The sequence below is a fragment of the Armigeres subalbatus genome, chromosome 2 (genome assembly GCF_024139115.2).
Source record: "Armigeres subalbatus isolate Guangzhou_Male chromosome 2, GZ_Asu_2, whole genome shotgun sequence".
Taxonomy (NCBI): domain Eukaryota; kingdom Metazoa; phylum Arthropoda; class Insecta; order Diptera; family Culicidae; genus Armigeres; species Armigeres subalbatus.
This window is the reverse complement of record NC_085140.1, coordinates 1,186,871-1,205,239: the sequence shown is the minus strand read 5'-3', so window position 1 is coordinate 1,205,239 and position 18,369 is coordinate 1,186,871. Positions and strand designations below refer to the sequence as shown.

The window sequence follows — 18,369 nt, the reverse complement described above, 5'->3', positions numbered from 1 at the left end:
AATAGATTAGGTTCCGTTTTTTTAGAATTACGCTGATATTTTGCATATCAATTATCCATTCTTTATAAGCAAATACATAATTTGCCTCCTTATGCATCCTCCTTGCGGCATGCATAGATTACCATGGGATCACAAAGGCAACTATTCTAGCAGGATTCAACAGCAGCTACAAAGGGAACCCAATAGCAATAAGTTCTACAAATTCTTTTAAAAAAAGTTGAGATTGGAGCGGCACCAAAAAGTTGACAGAGGTCGACCCTTCCCGAGCAGGAGATAATTACTCAATAATACCTAATTCTGTTATTGATACCTTACTCTCTTATGAACTTGCCTTGCATAAGCGGTATTTTTGCCTTTCGCGTATACTAAGCAGGGGTGCGAATTCTCAATCTCAGTGACTGAAATTGGTTGGATATTGATACCATTCCCTCTTCATACTCACTTTCTAGCAGTGAAAACTGAAAATGGTTGGCAGCAACAATCAAAGATAAAGTAAACAAAAGACCTCTCTTCTCATTGCACACGCAGCCCGCACTGACAGTTAGAGATGTCGCAAATTAATCGATTACTTTGATTAATCGATTCATCGTTGTGATAATCGATTAATTTTGAATCGATTATTACCCAACGATTAATCGATTCAATAATCGAGAGGAATCGTGAGTAATCGATTAGTTACTAATCGATTAATCAGAATTTTACGACATCATAAGGATGTCGAAAATTAATTGATTATTTCGATTAATCGATTCATCGTTGTGATAATCGATTAATTTTGAATCGATTACTATACAATGATTAATCGATTCAATAATCGACAAGAATCAAGAGTAATCGATTAGTAACTAATCGATTAATCGGGATTTTACGACATCTCTACTGACAGTCTATTCAGTTCACTCGCTGCTGTGTGAATGCGACGGCCCTATATAAATGCATGGGTGAATACTATCACTTGAAAGACAATGACAGGAAATTTGTGCCGAATGATCATCAGCTTCAGCCCGCTGTTGGCAAACCGAGTTTCCTAAGCTACTCCTGCTTTGTCGTTCTGACTGAAAGGCACCGTCATAGGCAAAGAGGAGCAGAGACAAATACAAAACAAAAGAATCACACTCAGCAGGTATTGTTGATAAATTGCACCACTGATACTAAGTATACGTAAAGGCTATAGGATCACTCCAAAACCGAACTATTAATCAGAGGCGTCGCGTGATCAAATCTGCAACCTGTGCACTATTTTAATATTTCGAGAAAAACACATAAAAGGGATCTGAAATGATGAACGATTAATTTTCCAGCGCGTTTCTCAATATGTTTGCTTATTTTGTTGCATCTAACTGGTTCTACTTCTCATTTTCTGAATTAACTCAAACTAAACTAAGCTTAAAAGTGATAGTTCGTCGAATTGAAAATTACTATCATCAGAATCGTTACCAATGTGAAAAATAAGACATACATATTCGGAAATTATTGAGCTGACACTTTCAATTCTAATTTTAGTTATTTCGTAAAATGAGAGTAAAATGAGTTTTAAATAGAGAAAAGGAAATTGGAATATATTAATCATGTAAAGTTACTAATAATATTTTGAAATTAACATGTCATATCAGGAAAACTCATATGTGTATATGTACATTACGTGGAAGATATTGATTTGAAAAATGTATTGGAGGTAACCACTTTCCCTTCGAATGAGGGTCGTGGGTTCAAGTCCCATCGAAGGGAAAGTGGTTACCTCCAATACATTTTTCAAATCAATATCTTCCACATAACGTACATATGTATTCACATATGAGTTTTCATAACATTGTAAATTAACGTCCAAGTCGGGTGGTTTAATCCCCGGAAATAGGCAATTACCTTTGATTGAAATGTCATATCAGGAAAACAAAATCTGTACAATAAAGAGAACAATGAAGTTTATAGCTTTAACTCTTCTCAATTTATAATTCTTTTTACAATTTATTTCTGTGATCAATATTCTGGATTGGACAGATGTCGAACAGTTTTCCGTGTATCAGAATATACATTTGCTAATAAAAAATTTCATAAAATTGTGTGGATCATTAACATTTGTCGTACCCCCTCTACCTCCTAAGTTGTCCGCATGCTATAACAATCATGCTCCCTAACTAAATATATTGGATTTCTCAAAAAAAAAAACCTTCAGAAATAAATATCTTTGAAAATGTTGACCCGTTTCATATTCGCTATTTCTGTGACGATAAAGATTTTCATCAGAAGAAGAAATGTCTGTTTGCATTATGGTAATATTGTCGGATACTTCAATGTCGAATGTAATTAGCGTATTTGTGAATAGACTTTATTGCCAAAGCTTATTAGCAGATGACCATTTCTGTTTACATTGAGCTAATGTCGCGCTAGTATTATCAGGCAGTACATTGTCGCCAGGATTAGTGGATATGTAAACGGACCATCCCATTAAATATCAAATATTTATCAAAAGCGCTTTTGCTTCGCGGTGCTTATTCAAAGCGGAACTTTTGTCATGGAACGCTTTGATGGAGCAGAAATGCGCGCGTTTTACTCTTCTCTTTCGATTTTGCGCTCTCTTCGCTACCAATCGCATAACAAATCATTACTGGTTTGGTATTGAAATATCTAAGTATGTTATGCCTGAAGTATTTTGAATATTAGTTTTATTTGTATTAGTATTATTTTTCGGTGTTTTACCTCTTATGTAAGCCAAGTTCATACCAACTGTTATCGAGGTCGTCGCTTCTGCTCGGGTTTCGCCAGACGAAGTGGCCTTTTTCGGTCACTCCAAAGGACGCCAGTGGGAAGCGAAGAAGGTGGGTTGAAAGATTAAAAAAAGAGTAGGAGACAGAAAATGGAGGTGATTACCGACGTTACGGATGTAACCATGGTCCTTTCTGTACAGCCGCTTTAACTATTCCTCACGGAATCCAAAACTAAATGCAATCGCGTTTTCAAGGGCTCGTTCAAAACGGGAGCCACGCACAAATTTCAAAAGCTTTGCTGCGTGGAACGATAAAAATGATAGTAGTTGTGCGCTGGGGGCTGCGGATAGAGTCAAAACGAGTGTCAAAGAATCTCCAAAGTAAGCTGTCAAAAAGTATCCATCGCATCGAGAGAGGTTCTGTGCATTTTGAGCGCAGCCGAGAGAGAACACGTATAAATCAACGCATACTAAATATAGCTCATTTTGAACAAACAATTTTCTGGCGTCGTTTTAAATATTTCGATGGATTCAACATAAGTGGAGGGTATAAATTAATTTAACATTCGATACGTTAATTCATACGATGCAGTAAATTGACAAAATCTTTGTAATTAATTTTAAAGAGATAAACACAATGATAATTCGATGTGAGAAAATTGTAACGTGTACATTGAACACCGAGAGGAAATTTGCGAGTTTCAAGCAAAATATCTTGAAAATTGATTTTGATCGAGTCCGCAGCTCCCAGGTTGTGCGTGGCTCCCGTTTGGAAGGGGGTGCCATTGAAAACGCAAGTGGATTTGTTTTTGGATTCCGTGAGGATTGTCCTTAACTATAGTAGGGATCTGCAGCAGGCCTTTGCCCTCTAGTCGTGCAGGCGAAGTGAGAGTGGAAGACCCTGCTGGAGGCCAGAAAGGCTGGGGAACATAAGATCCGACCAAGCTGCGGCAAACGATGGTACAGCCCATGTTAAATAAGATGCGCCTTCCAATGGCCGTGGCAAACGAAAAGACAGATGATGCGAGATGTTGTCTGACAATAAAAGCTACGTCGATGTCTTGAAGCCCATGAGAAGCTTTCAGGCCTAGGAGGGAATGTTTTGAGCTTTTTAGTGGAATGTCTGACAATAAAAGCTACGTCGATGTCTTGAAGCCCACCCATGAGAAGTTTTCAGGCCTAGAAGGGAATGTTTTGAGCTTTTTAGTGGAATGTCTTCACTTGGCAATCCCATTTAATTCCACCACTTAATTGTACCTTGACAGATACGTATTTCGACCTCAATAGTAAGGTCGTCTTCTCCGGACTCCGCGATTCGATTCCGAAATGGCTTTGAGGGAATGCAGGTGGCCTCATTCAAAGCACCTTTGGCTGACGCCAAGAAGTGCTGGTTAAGGCTAAACTGAAGGTGAGCTGTTCGGTATGTTCTTTGAACATAAACCAGTCAGCTCAGCCCTTCATACTTCCCATAAATTAATAACAGTCCCTTGTAGATAAGAAACGAAGCAAACATGGAACTGTTATGAATATATGGGAAGTATTATAGGTGTTGGTTATGGTTAACACCCGTATTCTTGTATTCGTTACGAACGAAAGATGATGCACATTCTTGTTTAAGCCAGCAAAATTAAAGCAAATCGGATCGGAAGCAAACATTATCTTTGCAGGGTTGCTGTTCGGCATTCTTACAACATGCCCTGCCCATCATATCCTGCCGGCTTTGGCTACCTTCTGGATACTGGGTTCGCCGTAGAGGTGGGCGAGCTCATGGTTCATTCTTCGCCGCCCCACACCGTCTTCTTGCACACCGCCAAAGATGGTCCTAAGCACCCGTCTCTCGAATACTCCGAGTGCTTGCAAGTCCTTCTCGAGCATTGTCCATGTTTCATGTCCGTAGAGGACTTACCGGTCTTATCAGTGCCTTGTATATGACACATCTGGTGCAGTGGTGAATCTTTTTTAACCGCAGTTTCTTCTGGAGCTCGTAGTAGGCCCGACTTCCACAGATGATGCGCTTTCGTATTTCACAACTAACATTGTTATCAGCCGTTAGCAAGGATCCAAGGTAGACGAATTCCTCAACCACCTTTAAGGTATCCCTGTCTATCGTGACACTGCGTCCCAGGCGGACCCTGTCGCGCTCGGTTCCGCCCACTAGCATGTACTTTGTCTTCGATGCATTCACCATCAGACCAATTTTTGTTGCTTCACGTTTCAGGTGGGTGAACATTTTTGCCACCTTTTCAAATGTTCGGCAGACAATGTCCGTGTCATCTGCGAAACAAATAAATTGACTGAATCTGTTGAAAATCGTACCACGGCTGTTACACCCGGCTCCTCGCATGATACCTTCTGTTGAACAACAGGCACGACAATTCATCACCTTGTCTTAGTCCCCGGCGCGATTCGAACGAACTGGTTCGTCCAAATTCTTCACACTGTTACTTTGATCAGTCTGGTAAGCTTCCCAGGGAAGCTGTTCTTGTCCATAGTTTAACTCATTATAAGTCAATTGACTGTAAGGGGGCCTCAGGAAGAGTCTGGACATGCAAGCAACACAGTTAAACTTAAACCACTACGGAACTGGGGGTTCATTATCGCTAGAGGTCATATCGTACTAGAATCTCTAGCGATACTAAACGTGCTACTGCTGAATGAGGGCCACGCGTCAACGTTCAGAGGACCGCGCGGTGAGTCATGCATCGATGTGACCTGCTGCAGCGCAGGGTGGACGGTGGAGACTGAATGAAGAGTTCATGAGGAGTATATTTCCAATGACCACCATGAAGTACGTTTTATGGTCAGTTAAACCCCCAACAGACCACAAGACAGATCAGTACTCATCCAGGATGGTGCACCTCACAGTTCAAACCGGAATTGCTAGAGGATTCATTACGACGGAAATATCGGGCTCTAGGCCTGAGTTGTGATGAGTTAACCGATGTGCTGACACGTGCATGTGACTTAACGATGTCTAGGAGGACTAAGCCACCCGGCAATTGCCAACCGATGTATTGGTGTTCGAACAAGATTGCTGACCTTCGTAGAACCTATCTTAAAGCTAAGCTAAAAGCTGAAATCAAGTGGTGGAATTCAATGGGATGGTAAAAACTCGTGACAAGCTAAAAGAAGGTTGTTACGTGCTAGAACCGACGCGGAATTGCTTTATAGACGCTGGGTGTTCCAGACAGCGAGTAGAGCTTTGAACTATGAGATTAAATGTAGTAAGAGATCCGCCTTCTCGCTGCCACTGTAGTAGATGTGATACTTGAGTGACGTACCCGCAATTGAGTCAACTGCGCTGAATTCCCGTTCTCCTGTTCCTTGCCATCGGATCTCCTGAAGTGCTGCAACCTTCACCTTTACCTCAAGCAAGAAGGGCAAAAAGATTTCCGTTAAACATTTCCGTGTCCTTTGCCGATGGTTAAATCCTGTATTTTTTATTACATTTTTCGGGGTTGATTGTTGGTTTTTCATTATGCCCAGGGCTGCGATACCTAGCCACGTGAAGGGAAGGGCTGCCATCTTAGGAATAGCTGACGTTACACCGCATTTCTTGTTCAACCGCCCGCTACGGGTCGGACGCTGTTTTGGACCGCCCAGGGCTGCGATATCTAGCCACGTCAGGGGGAGGGCTGCCATCTTAGGAATAGCTGACGTTACACCGCATTTCTTGTTCAGCCGCCCGCTACCGATCGGACGCTGTTTTGGACAGCCCTAACATGGGGAACATACACACATGTAGGTTTGACTAAAGGCCTCTCACTCCAGGATCAGGAGAGACGTCTCTGAGCTATACTATGTATTAACAATTCCTGAAAAGACAAGTGTAAGAGTGACGGATACGTTTTTAATCATAAAGTTAGGGGCCATCCACAAGGTACGTCACGCCTCTAGGGGGGAGGGGTTTGAGCAGCGTGACAAACCAAATTAATCACTTTGAATGAATTATCTTTTTTTTAATTATTGTTTATTAAGTGATTTTTTAATTTTTTAAATTAAGTTTATCACTAATTTCTTAATCATAATCACTAGGATACAATAAACTATAAACACTTTAAATAGTATTAGTATATTATGACTCCTAAATGATATAAAGCAGTTACATCATATAAAAAACATTCATATCTGATTTTTTGTTTCAGTCTTATTCATGGAACGGTTCTCGGTCACGTTTAGACAGTTCGCGAACAATTGAGGACATCGACGATATTATACAGCTATGTGCATCCACCCATTGGTCCGAGCGAAAAGATGCTCTTATAAATCTCACACAATATCTGAGCGATGGAAAAATGTTAACGTCAGAGCAGCTACAAGTATGTATAGATAATTAAATTGTACAAACGTCGTAAACGTTCCTCCATTTTCTAATGAATAATTTGAACAGATGATAAAATGATAAATTCTTTTTAATTTTAATTTCAGCGCGTCTTAGATTTGTTCAGAAAAATGTTTATGGATCCGCACATCAAAGTGTATGCTCTATTTTTGGACACCGTGAATGAATTGATATTATCACATTCGAATGATTTACACGACTGGCTATTTATTTTACTCACGCGGTTATTTCAGAAGCTTGGTGGAGACCTTTTAGGGTCTATGCATATAAAGATATGGAAAACCCTTCAGCTGATTTACGAATACTTCCCAGCTGATCTGCAAATGCAATGCGTATTCAGGTACATAAAGTATATTTTCCATGGTGTTAATTAGGTCATGTTTTACAAAATAACATATTCTGCTTATATGTATAAATTTCGATAAAGCACCTTATTACTAACTTAAATTGTAGCGTATTGTTAAGAAAATGAACCTTCAAAATGTCATACTTTGCTGAAAAGTACAATTGTTTTTGAGAATTTATAAATTCATTCAAACACACAAACACACATACAGATCTCCAGAATGTCAAAATTACAAAAAGTACAATTGTTTTTGAGAATTTCTAAATTCATTCAAAAGTAAATACATACATACATACCACTTACACACATACCCACATGCACAAATTCGCACAAACACGCGCACATACACACACTCACACCTATGTGTCCTATGTGAAAGATAGGCACTACATGTTTTTCTATAAACGTTTTAACTTTGTCAGACCTTAAGTGCGCGAAATTAGGGTACTTCACGGTATTAGAGATTCAATGTGTCACCCCTGCATTCCAATGGGCAGCTTGAAAGAAATCGCCCGGTCAATTTTAAGCCAATTTCATGAAGATTTAGAGGTGAATTAAATGAGATTTGTTATTTTTTGGACTTTTACTAAGACATGTCGTCTGAATGCATGAATTTGATATCTCCATTTTTCCCCTGTCATAAGACGAGTTTATACAATCCCATTGAATTCCACCACTTAATTGTATCTTGACAGATACGTATTTCGACCTCAAAAGTAAGGCCGTTTTCAGTGTCTCGTACTTGACTCGACTTTCCTGGGCATAAAAGTACGAGACACTGAAGACGGCCTTACTTTTGAGGTCGAAATACGTATCTGTCAAGATACAATTAAGTGGTGGAATTCAATGGGATTGTATAAACTCGTCTTATGACAGGTGAAAACATTCCACTAAAAAGCTCAAAATAATTTTCTCATCTCCATTTTTGTTTTTTAATCTTTATTCAAGTGATTTGATATCTTCACCCATTAACACTAACGATACATGTTTCAGCTATTACATTTTCAACAAACATTGGAATCTAATAGAGCGCTTTTTTTCCTCGTTTGTCGGGTGAAGATCACTGCGTCCAGATTTTAGGACTATTGTGATATACCCTTTTGCTGTGAAATACGCAAGTTATCTCAGTAACATGTTTGTCACTGAGATACCTTGGTATCGACTGAACTCAAGACCATCTATTATTGATGAATAGAGATCCTGAGTTACAGTATGTGACTCCCCATTCTGGCGAGACTAGCTTTATGAAGCCAACCACGTCCTTGGGGGATAAGATCCATATGTCAGCAGGCCCTAAAAGGGCTTGCTGAGAACTTTGAACCTACGTTGGGTGAGTGCACTGCAATAGCAGAGGATGTGTTCTGATGTTTCTCTCTCCTCGTCACAGAAGCGGCAATTTGAGGTTTGGATTGCTCCGATCTTTTGTAGATGGTATCTGCAGGGGCAGTGTCCAGTTATTAGACCGGTGTAGATGTTGAGATCCCTTTTGTTGAGACCTAATAGTTGTTGGGTTTTCTTGGGGTTAATCGTTACGAGCCTTTTGGATTGGCTCGTATGGGGAAGTGCATTCCAGTTTGATGTGATTTTACTGACCATATATTTGTTCAGTTCCATTTTTACAGAGCAGTCTGAGATCCCGCAGAAGGGCTCAGGGCCAATGAACCTTTCATTAGATCCATTCCTGGCTAGCTCATCAGCAATCTCGTTTCCCTCTAGACCCGTATGTCCTGGGATCCAATATAGGTAGACGATTGCGTATGGATAAGTTTTTCAAAGCCAGAATGCATTCCCACACTAGCTTTGAGTTACAAGTGTAGTTATTAAGCGACTTAAGTGCCGCTTAGCTGTCAGAGAAAATACATATTTTGCAAATCTATACTTTCTCCTCAGGCATAATAACACGCATTCTAATATTGCATATATTTCCGCCTGAAATACTGTGGGCCACTGTCCTAAGTGGACAGAAATTTTTGTTGTAGGGCCATAGATTCCGGATCCTGTCAGGCTACAAAGCAAGACCATGCTGAGGGTGGCTGGGTTCGATTCCCGGTGCCGGTCTAGGAAATTTTCAGATTGGAAATTGTCTTGACTTTCCTGGGCATAAAAGTATCATCGTGTTAGCCTCATGATATACGAATGCACAAATGGTAACCTGGCTTAGAAACCTCGTAGTTAATAACTGTGGAAGTGCTCAATGAACACTAAGCTGCGAGGCAGCTCCGTCCCAGTGTGGGGATGTAATGCCAATAAGAAGAAGAAGAAGCTAGTTTTCTAGCTGAAGAAGACTGTTTTTGGTTGAATAAGGGCTCTCTTAGCTTCCAATGTTTGATAGAATAATTCTTATATCTATCGATATAATATTGATTATGGTATGTAAACCGTTAATGATAAGTTAACCTCATTTTGCGGTGTTGAACTTAATCTAGAATTTAAAAACACCTTAATAAAGAATTAAAAAATATAAAAATTAACCTCATTTAATAATGTCAATCCAAACAAACAATTTCAGCCAAATAAGCTAGTTTTCTAGCTGAAGAAAAAGGTTACTTAACATCACTGTTTAGTTCGGTAATGTTTCGATCATAGTGACTACAGTTTAAATAGACCATACAGTCCGGGGCATCGGATTGTAAAGAATATTCTCCGTTTGAAAAAGTAATTTTGACATATCTTTCTATAGGAAGAATAATAAAATCCTTCATCCAAAAATGTATAGAGAAAATTGGTTTTTCATACGGTAAACATTCTTAACAACCCGTTGTTTGTACAGTCCGGTCCGGTTAAAAAACCTTATCAGACTACAGCGTGATTATAATTCAATACCATTATGATTATGGTACAATGTGGAACGTAAACCGTTTCTATCATAGTTCGGCTATCTCTTTGTATTGTGGTTTAACGACCTTTATGAATCAAAGACTTCCAATAGAGGCTATTTGTTGATATTTATAGTGGTATCATTCTGAGCCACCCTATTATAAGTTGAGTATTGCCGTGTCTGTATATATGTTATGTCAGTTTTTTATAAGACAACAGTGTAGGCACACGTTCGATAATAAAGGTATTTTTAACTCCAAGTACTCGCCGCGGTTTTTTATCGTTTTACCGGATCAAACCCCTACAATTGGTGACCCCGACGCGTGTAGTTTCCGTAGTTTGCGAAGAATTCACGAAAAATTTAATGAATTTCGACCTGTATCCAGAAAAGTGAGGAAGCATTTCAAGAGGTACACGTAACCTCAAATATGACTGATCCGGACGTCGCGGCAGCAACATCATCGGTTTCGGTGAAGTTGCCGAGTTTTGGAAAACCGATCCACATATGTGGTTTTGCCCAGGCTGAAGCCCAATTTAGCCTGGCGCAAGTCACCAAAGATGAGACCAAGTTTTGGCATATTATCGCTAAAATTGATCAAAGCGTCATCTGTCATGTAGCGGATCTTGTTTCTACACCGCCGGCAGACAATAAATACAAAGCAATTAAGGATTGACTGATTGCCCGCTTTGTATTATCTCCGCAAGCTCGGTTGGAGCAGCTTCTCAGTTCGTGCGATCTAGGAGATTTCCGTCCGAATCGCAACTGGCCTGAATGTCGACGACAACCTAATGAAAATGCTCTTTTTGCAACGAATGCCCGCCAACATCAGGACAGTTTTGGCAATCAGCGATGGAAGTTTGGCAAAGCTTGCCGAAATGGCCGACAAAATGATTGACTCCTCCAACAGCTGCGTTTCGGCGGTTTCCGTTTCTACAAGGGAGCAAATGGTCGTAAACAGCGTCGAAACAACACCCAAACCGTGGACCGAATATGCATCATTGAGGGAGGAAATAGAGGTGCTGAACTGAACTGAACTGAAATTCGCCGATTGAAAAATGGACAGAACAGGAGACGTGGTCGATCCGCTTCCAGACCTAGGGCAGTAAACGATTCGATTTGTTGGTATCATCGTAAATATGGAGCAAACGCAGAACATTGCCGCGAACCATGCTCATATGACCGTACAAAAAACTAGAGTCGGCGCGGGTGGGTGATGGATTCGAAAGTCGTCGTCTAGTGATACTGGATACCATTTCTCGATGCAAATTTCTTGTAGACACCGGTTCAGATGTGTCCATCATTTCGGCATCCAAATCTGATAAACGGAACAGTACAGGTCTGTTTTCGTTACATGCTGCAAACGGTACGAAAATTAGTACTTATGGGAGCAAGTTTCTTACTTTGGACCTTGGTTTACGACGACGTTTTACGTGGCGATTTGTGATGGCGGACGTTAGCTGCGCAATCATCGGTGCAGATCTATTGGCGCATTTCCGGTTTACTTGTTGATTTGCAGCGCCATCAACTGATTGATGGCACCACCAACCTTCGCAGTTCCGGATGTTTGAGAACTACAACCATACATGGCATAACTGTCATCAACGCTACCCATCCTTTTCACGAAGTTCTATCTGATTATCGAGAAATTCTTTCGCCATCGTTTGCGCATCAGAAGGTTTTGCACGATGTCACACATCACATCGTCACGCGTGGTCCACCGGTTGCGTGTAAAGCTCGTCGAATGCACCCGGAAAAATTGAAAGCGGCGAAGGATGAGTTTCGGATTATGTGCGAAGTAGGCATTTGTAGACCGTCAAGCAGCAGTTGGGCCAGCGCATTACATTGCGTTCCAAAAAAGAATGGTGAGTGGAGGTTTGTAGGAGATTATCGGCGTCTTAATAAGGCAACAGTCCCGGACCGATATCCCGTTCCGCATGTACACGATCTTTTGAATCGTTTTGAAGGTAAAAGCATATTCACTACGTTAGATCTTGTGAGAGCCTACTACAACATTCCGGTGGAGACGGCCGATATACCGAAAACCGCCGTTATAACTCCTTTCGGGCTTTTTGAATTTACTCGAATGCCTTTCGGCATCTGCAATGCAAGCCAAACATTTCAAAGGTTTATGAACAAATTATTCGCGAACCTTGATTTCGTCATTGTTTTCATTGACGTGGAGCATAAGGAGCATGTGAAAATTGTTTTGGACCGCCTGAAGGAAAATTACCTAACTATTAATATTGAGAAGTGCAAGTTTTCGTTCTCGAAGTTGACTTTCTGGGTTACGTGGTATGTGAAAAAGGAGTACGGCCGCTTCCTACTAGAGTTCAAGCAGTGTTGGACTATGAAGTTCCAAAAACGGTCAAGGATTTACGCCGTTTCCTTGCGCTGCTGAACGTTTACAAACGTTTTGTTCCGCATGCTGTTGAAATCCAGAATGACTTGAGGATGCTAATTCCAGACAACCGCAGGAATGATTCCAGACCAATTTCTTGGAATGAGCAATCTGCTCGTTGTTTCGAGTTTTGTAAAAAGTCGCTAGCAGAGGCTACTTTGCTACACTATCCAAATGCGTCAAAGCCACTTGGACTTATGGTGGATGCTTCCAACTTCGCGGCTGGCGCAGTTCTGCAGCAACTTGAAAGGGGTATTTGGAAACCGTTAGGATTTTTTTCCGTCAAGTTATCTCCTAGTCAACAAAAGTACTCCACGTTTGGTCGAGAGCTAACGGCAACGAAATTAGCTGTAAAGTATTTTAGACATTTGATTGAGGGACGAGAGTTCACGATTTTTACCGACCATTTTCCGCTGACTTATGCCATGACTACCGATCCAAGCAGTCGATTACCTCATGAGGAAAGATATCTGCAATATATTGCAGAGTTTACCACTGACATTCGCCATATCAGTGGGAAAAACAGCATGATTTCTGACGCGAGGTCCAGGGTGAATGCAGTTGGTGCCGAAAGGGATTTCAACTCCATTGCCAGGGATCAAGTAAATGACCGTCAACTACAAGATCTAGTGAATTCGAATAAAACATCGCTTAATCTCCAGCTGAGACGAATTCCATCATTGTCTTCTCCGATATATTGTGATGTGTCCGTTAATAATTGTATTCGGCCTTATCTTCCAGAAAAACACCGAGTGTCAGTCATGAAACAATTACATGGACTAGCGCATCCTGGGATACGGGCCACAAAAAAACTTATCGCCGATAGATTTGTTTGGACATCGATGAACAAGGACATAATCAAGTTTGTGAAGTCATGCCTGCAGTGTCAAAAATCGAAAATCTCACGTCATACAGTCGCACCACTTTCGACTTTTGAAGCGCCGAAAGCACGATTCCGACACGTACATGTAGATTTGGTTGGGCCACTGCCCCCCTCAAGAGAATTCCGTTATCTACTTACAATGATCGATCGTTTTTCGCGTTGGCCAGAAGCAATACCGCTCCAAGACATAACAGCGCGAACGGTAGCAATGGCTATATATACCGAGTGGATTACACGTTACGGTACACCCGAAACAATCACCACTGATCAGGGTCGTCAGTTCGAATCGGAAGTATTTCAGGAATTGACGCAGCTACTTGGAGTTCATCATATCCACACCACCGCATATCATCCACAATCGAATGGAATGGTTGAGCGTTTCCATCGAACGATGAAGGCGGCATTAATGTGCACCGCTTCAAATAATTGGCATGAACGTCTTCCTTTGGTTCTGCTTGGGCTAAGAAGCGCATTTCGTGAAGATTCTAAATGTTCAGCTGCAGAGCTCGTTTTCGGTCAGCGGCTGAGAATCCCGGGAGAATTTTACGATCCACCTATTACAGACGTGGACCGCACGGAGTTTGCAAAAATCCTACATCAAGCATTCCTGGACGTAAAGGCACCCGTAGGAACGCGTCATTCCAGGAAACGAGTCTTCGTAAACCATAGGTTGAAGGATTGTAGTCATGTGTTTGTTCGGGTTGATTCAGTTAGGCGGCCACTTCAACAACCATATGAAAGACTTTATGGAGTTGTTAAGCGAAGTGATAAATACTTTAAAATTCTGGTGTTCGGAAAGAATCAGATAGTTTCGATCGATAGAATTAAGCCTGCATTTGTTTGTGATCAGAATTTGTCAAGTTATCCCCAAGATGATCGTCACACAGTCATTACACCAGCAGGGCACCGTGTTCGATTCATGGTGTAACTGGGGGGGCGTATATAGTGGTATCATTCTGATCCACCCTATTATAAGTTGAGTATTGCCGTGTCTGTATATATGTCATGTCAGTTTTATATAAGACAACAGTGTAAGCACACGTTCGATAATAAAGATATTTTATTCCCAAGTACTCGCCGCGGTTATTTATCGTTTTACCGGATCAGACCCCCACCTCATTTTGCGGTTAACCAGTTAACCTCATTTTGTGGTGTTGAAGTGAAGAAGAAGAAGAAGCTAGTTTTCTAGCTGAAGAAGACTGTTTTTGGTTGAATAAGGGCTCTCTTAGCTTCCAATGTTTGATAGAATAATTCTTATATCTATCGATATAATATTGATTATGGTATGTAGACCGTTAATGATAAGTTAACCTCATTTTGCGGTGTTGAACTTAATCTAGAATTTAAAAACACCTTAATAAAGAATTAAAAAATATAAAAATTAACCTCATTTAATAATGTCAATCCAAACAAACAATTTCAGCCAAATAAGCTAGTTTTCTAGCTGAAGAAAACTGTTACTTAACATCACTGTTTAGTTCGGTAATGTTTCGATCATAGTGACTACAGTTTAAATAGACCATACAGTCCGGGGCATCGGATTGTAAAGAATGTTCTCCGTTTGAAAAAGTAATTTTGACATATCTTTCTATAGGAAGAATAATAAAATCCTTCATCCAAAAATGTATAGAGAAAATTGGTTTTTCATACGGTAAACATTCTTAACAACCCGTTGTTTGTACAGTCCGGTCCGGTTAAAAAACCTTATCAGACTACAGCGTGATTATAATTCAATACCATTATGATTATGGTACAATGTGGAACGTAAACCGTTTCTATCATAGTTCGGCTATCTCTTTGTATTGTGGTTTAACGACCTTTATGAATCAAAGACTTCCAATAGAGGCTATTTGTTGATATTCATTCAAATGATAAGAAGATCTACTTCAAAATAATGGGACCTCTTTTTTTTACAAGGGAGAATGCATTTACGCACTACCCAGCAAACGTGCTTAGTTGCCAGCTACCACACAGAAGTGTACTAGAGTGTCGGACTCTACCAATGAATGTAATACCGACTAAACACCTTTGGACTCCGCCCATTATTTCCCCCAGGAACTGCCTCCCAGCATTACTTCTGTGGGCGAATGGTAGGAATGGGACCCTGTTGAATACCATCCGCATTCCTATGTCTTTAATTTTAAAATAAAGTCCCTACGTTATAAACAAAATATTGAATTTCAATAAGGAAGGTGAAAGTTTATATAAATCCAAATAGCATAGGCCGATTCTCAAGCATACTTGAAACATTTGTATTGCTAATTTGCTAATAACCTGTTTGTGAACCGTAGTTTTATTATTCTATTCTATAGAAATTCAGATCAGATTCAGACAGATAAGTTTCTCTTCATTGTTGTTAAAAGACATAAAATTACTTCATCCTTTTACATCTACTACTAAAATATAAGTATGTATCAAATTATTAGATTTGTATGTATTTCGTTCTCTACCTAAAACTTTTATCAATTTGTTGTTATTCGTAATGTAACGGGAAATGTCATTTCGATGTCATGGGACTAATTCGTTAATATTTTTTCATAAGTTCTTTACAATATGTTTTTTTAAATATACAAGTAGCCCTTAAAGGATCATAAAACTTTTTATAATAGGTCATTGCTCTTTATCTGAAATTGGCGGCGTGAGAGCCGAATTAGTGTCAAATGACATTAATGTCGTGACATTTTTCAATTTCGTTCTCATCCCCCACGCTTTGTATTTAGAACAATTTTGAGGAACAATGATCTGTTTGACAAAGTTCTAGGATCCAATACATGTTAGGAGCAATACAAGTTAACAGAAAATTCTAGCTTGTAAATGACTTTTGGAAAATTTATTAGCAAAATAATAAAAGCAATCCCTTGACATTTTTTTATTACATTTACCATCTCGAATAATTATTGGTGTATGTAGAAAAAAACAAAATCATTTAAAGCAATTACAAATATAAATAAATAAGTCCAAGTGCTCTTCAAATGCCAAATGATAAAAAATACATAAAAATATAATTTGAAAAAAGCTCATAGATCTAAAAAATACATTTTCCCAAATTCATGATATCATTTTTTTTTTTCAACAGAATAACTAATTTTATATATGAAACCTTAAATTAAGTGATTACGTAATTTTAAGAAAAAATATCTTTCTACTTAACCAACTTCTAACGAATATTTCAAGAGTTGTTTAGGTTGAAAGGATGTGTTTGTCAGTTTCATTACCCTTTTACATTATAGAGCATCTTCTATCGTATTAATGTGAAAATAAAGCTTACTGAAGCTACAAATACAAGACCGTATGGCGGTCTTGCTCCACTTTTCCCTAAATGATTTTGTTTTTTCAGCTTAGACCAAAAATTACCCGTTTCCTGCTGTATTGATTTATTATGTTATTTTAGAATCCTCATTGATGCTGCACAAACACCTAATGTAAAAACACGGCAAGCTACATTAAAATTTCTTACGACACTGGCTACAACATATTGTACTGCCGCGCAGTTTGTGACGCATAGTCAAACGCAACAACTAGTCGATAGAGCAATACTGAAGATTGTGCAGACATCTTTAGATCAAAAAAGTCTCGAATTGAAATCACAGGCGCGGTCTTGCATCGTAGCGTTATATAACTGCAATCCTTCACAGGTAAATTTTTTATCATACTTTCCAAGAGCCTTTTCTCTCTCACTCAATTCTTTCTTTTTTTTAGATGACAATGACCTTAGCAAATCTCCCTAAACAATATCAGGATACAGCAAAAGCAATCATACAGCACCACATGAGACGAAGTACCTCAGGTATGTAAATATATTTTTTATCTATTTAAAAGAAAATGTGTTGAGATTTTCATCCTGACGATTTAACTCACGAACGAGTTGACCGATTTGCAATTTTTTTTCCCCAAACGATTTGTTTTGGGGTCCGCAATGTTTGTATAGGGGTCATCGAGGCAATATGGGACACCTAAGGAAATCGTTCCGAAAAGCACTGAAAAGGTCAAGAAATCATTATTCAAATGTAGTTGAATTATACTAGGGAGTGTTCCTGAGCCTAAGCGCAAATTGATAACTTGTTTTAATGTTATGAAATATTTTGATTTCGGCATCAAATTAAATACATACATACTTTGTTTTCAAATATGAATAATCATGATTGATTACATATTTTGATTTCATTTTGCTGTAGATTTCTAAATTGCATGATATGACATCAAACTGTGAACTTATTTTGTTATCGGAAACCAATATCAAAATTAGTTTTCGATTTGCTCTCATCGATAGCAGGAATAGTTTTCGATACTGAACGTCCTCTTTTTCTTACGATATATGCCCTTTGTGTAAATTCTACGTTAAATCAATTGAACTACATAGATAGTTTGTCAATATTTCGTATAAGAAAATTAAGTTTTTAGTGGAATGTATTAACTTTTCTTAAGGCGAGATTGTACTATTCCATTTAATTCCACTACTTTACTACTTCACTTGATAGAAACGTATTTCGATCTCAACAGTAAGGCCGTCTTGAATGTCTCGTACTTGACTCGATACTCGACGACGAGTCGAGTCAAGTATGAGACACTGAAGACAGCCTTACTTATTTTCCTTATACTGTCGTCATACGCATATCTGTCCCATGTCCCATGTAGAACGGCAGTATAGTGCTGTTATATGTAGGGGAACAGACGGCTTTGGCAGGTTTTGTTCTATTATTGGCAGGGGGGTTTTTGTCGACCGAATTTTATGAAATTTGGCTACAATATTCTTTGATATGCAAAGAATGTTTGGGCCAAATTTGAACATAATCAGTCATAAAAAACCCCCCTGCCAATAATAGAACAAAACCTGCCAAAGCCGTCATTACCCCTACATACTTTGCAAACTAAATTTCA

General features: G+C 39.3%; 1 protein-coding gene across 10 annotated transcripts in view; it reads left to right on the top strand.

The window, feature by feature from the left end:
* Positions 1-18,369, top strand: part of LOC134217420 (CLIP-associating protein) — a 128,650-nt gene that overhangs the window by 91,737 nt on the left and 18,544 nt on the right. For all 10 annotated transcript variants that reach the window (XM_062696172.1, XM_062696171.1, XM_062696179.1 and 7 more), the window contains 4 exons: positions 6,850-7,023; positions 7,133-7,386; positions 16,883-17,126; positions 17,191-17,278. In XM_062696172.1, coding sequence (XP_062552156.1) covers positions 6,850-7,023; positions 7,133-7,386; positions 16,883-17,126; positions 17,191-17,278 — 760 coding nt within the window. The remainder of the gene's footprint in view (positions 1-6,849; positions 7,024-7,132; positions 7,387-16,882; positions 17,127-17,190; positions 17,279-18,369) is intronic.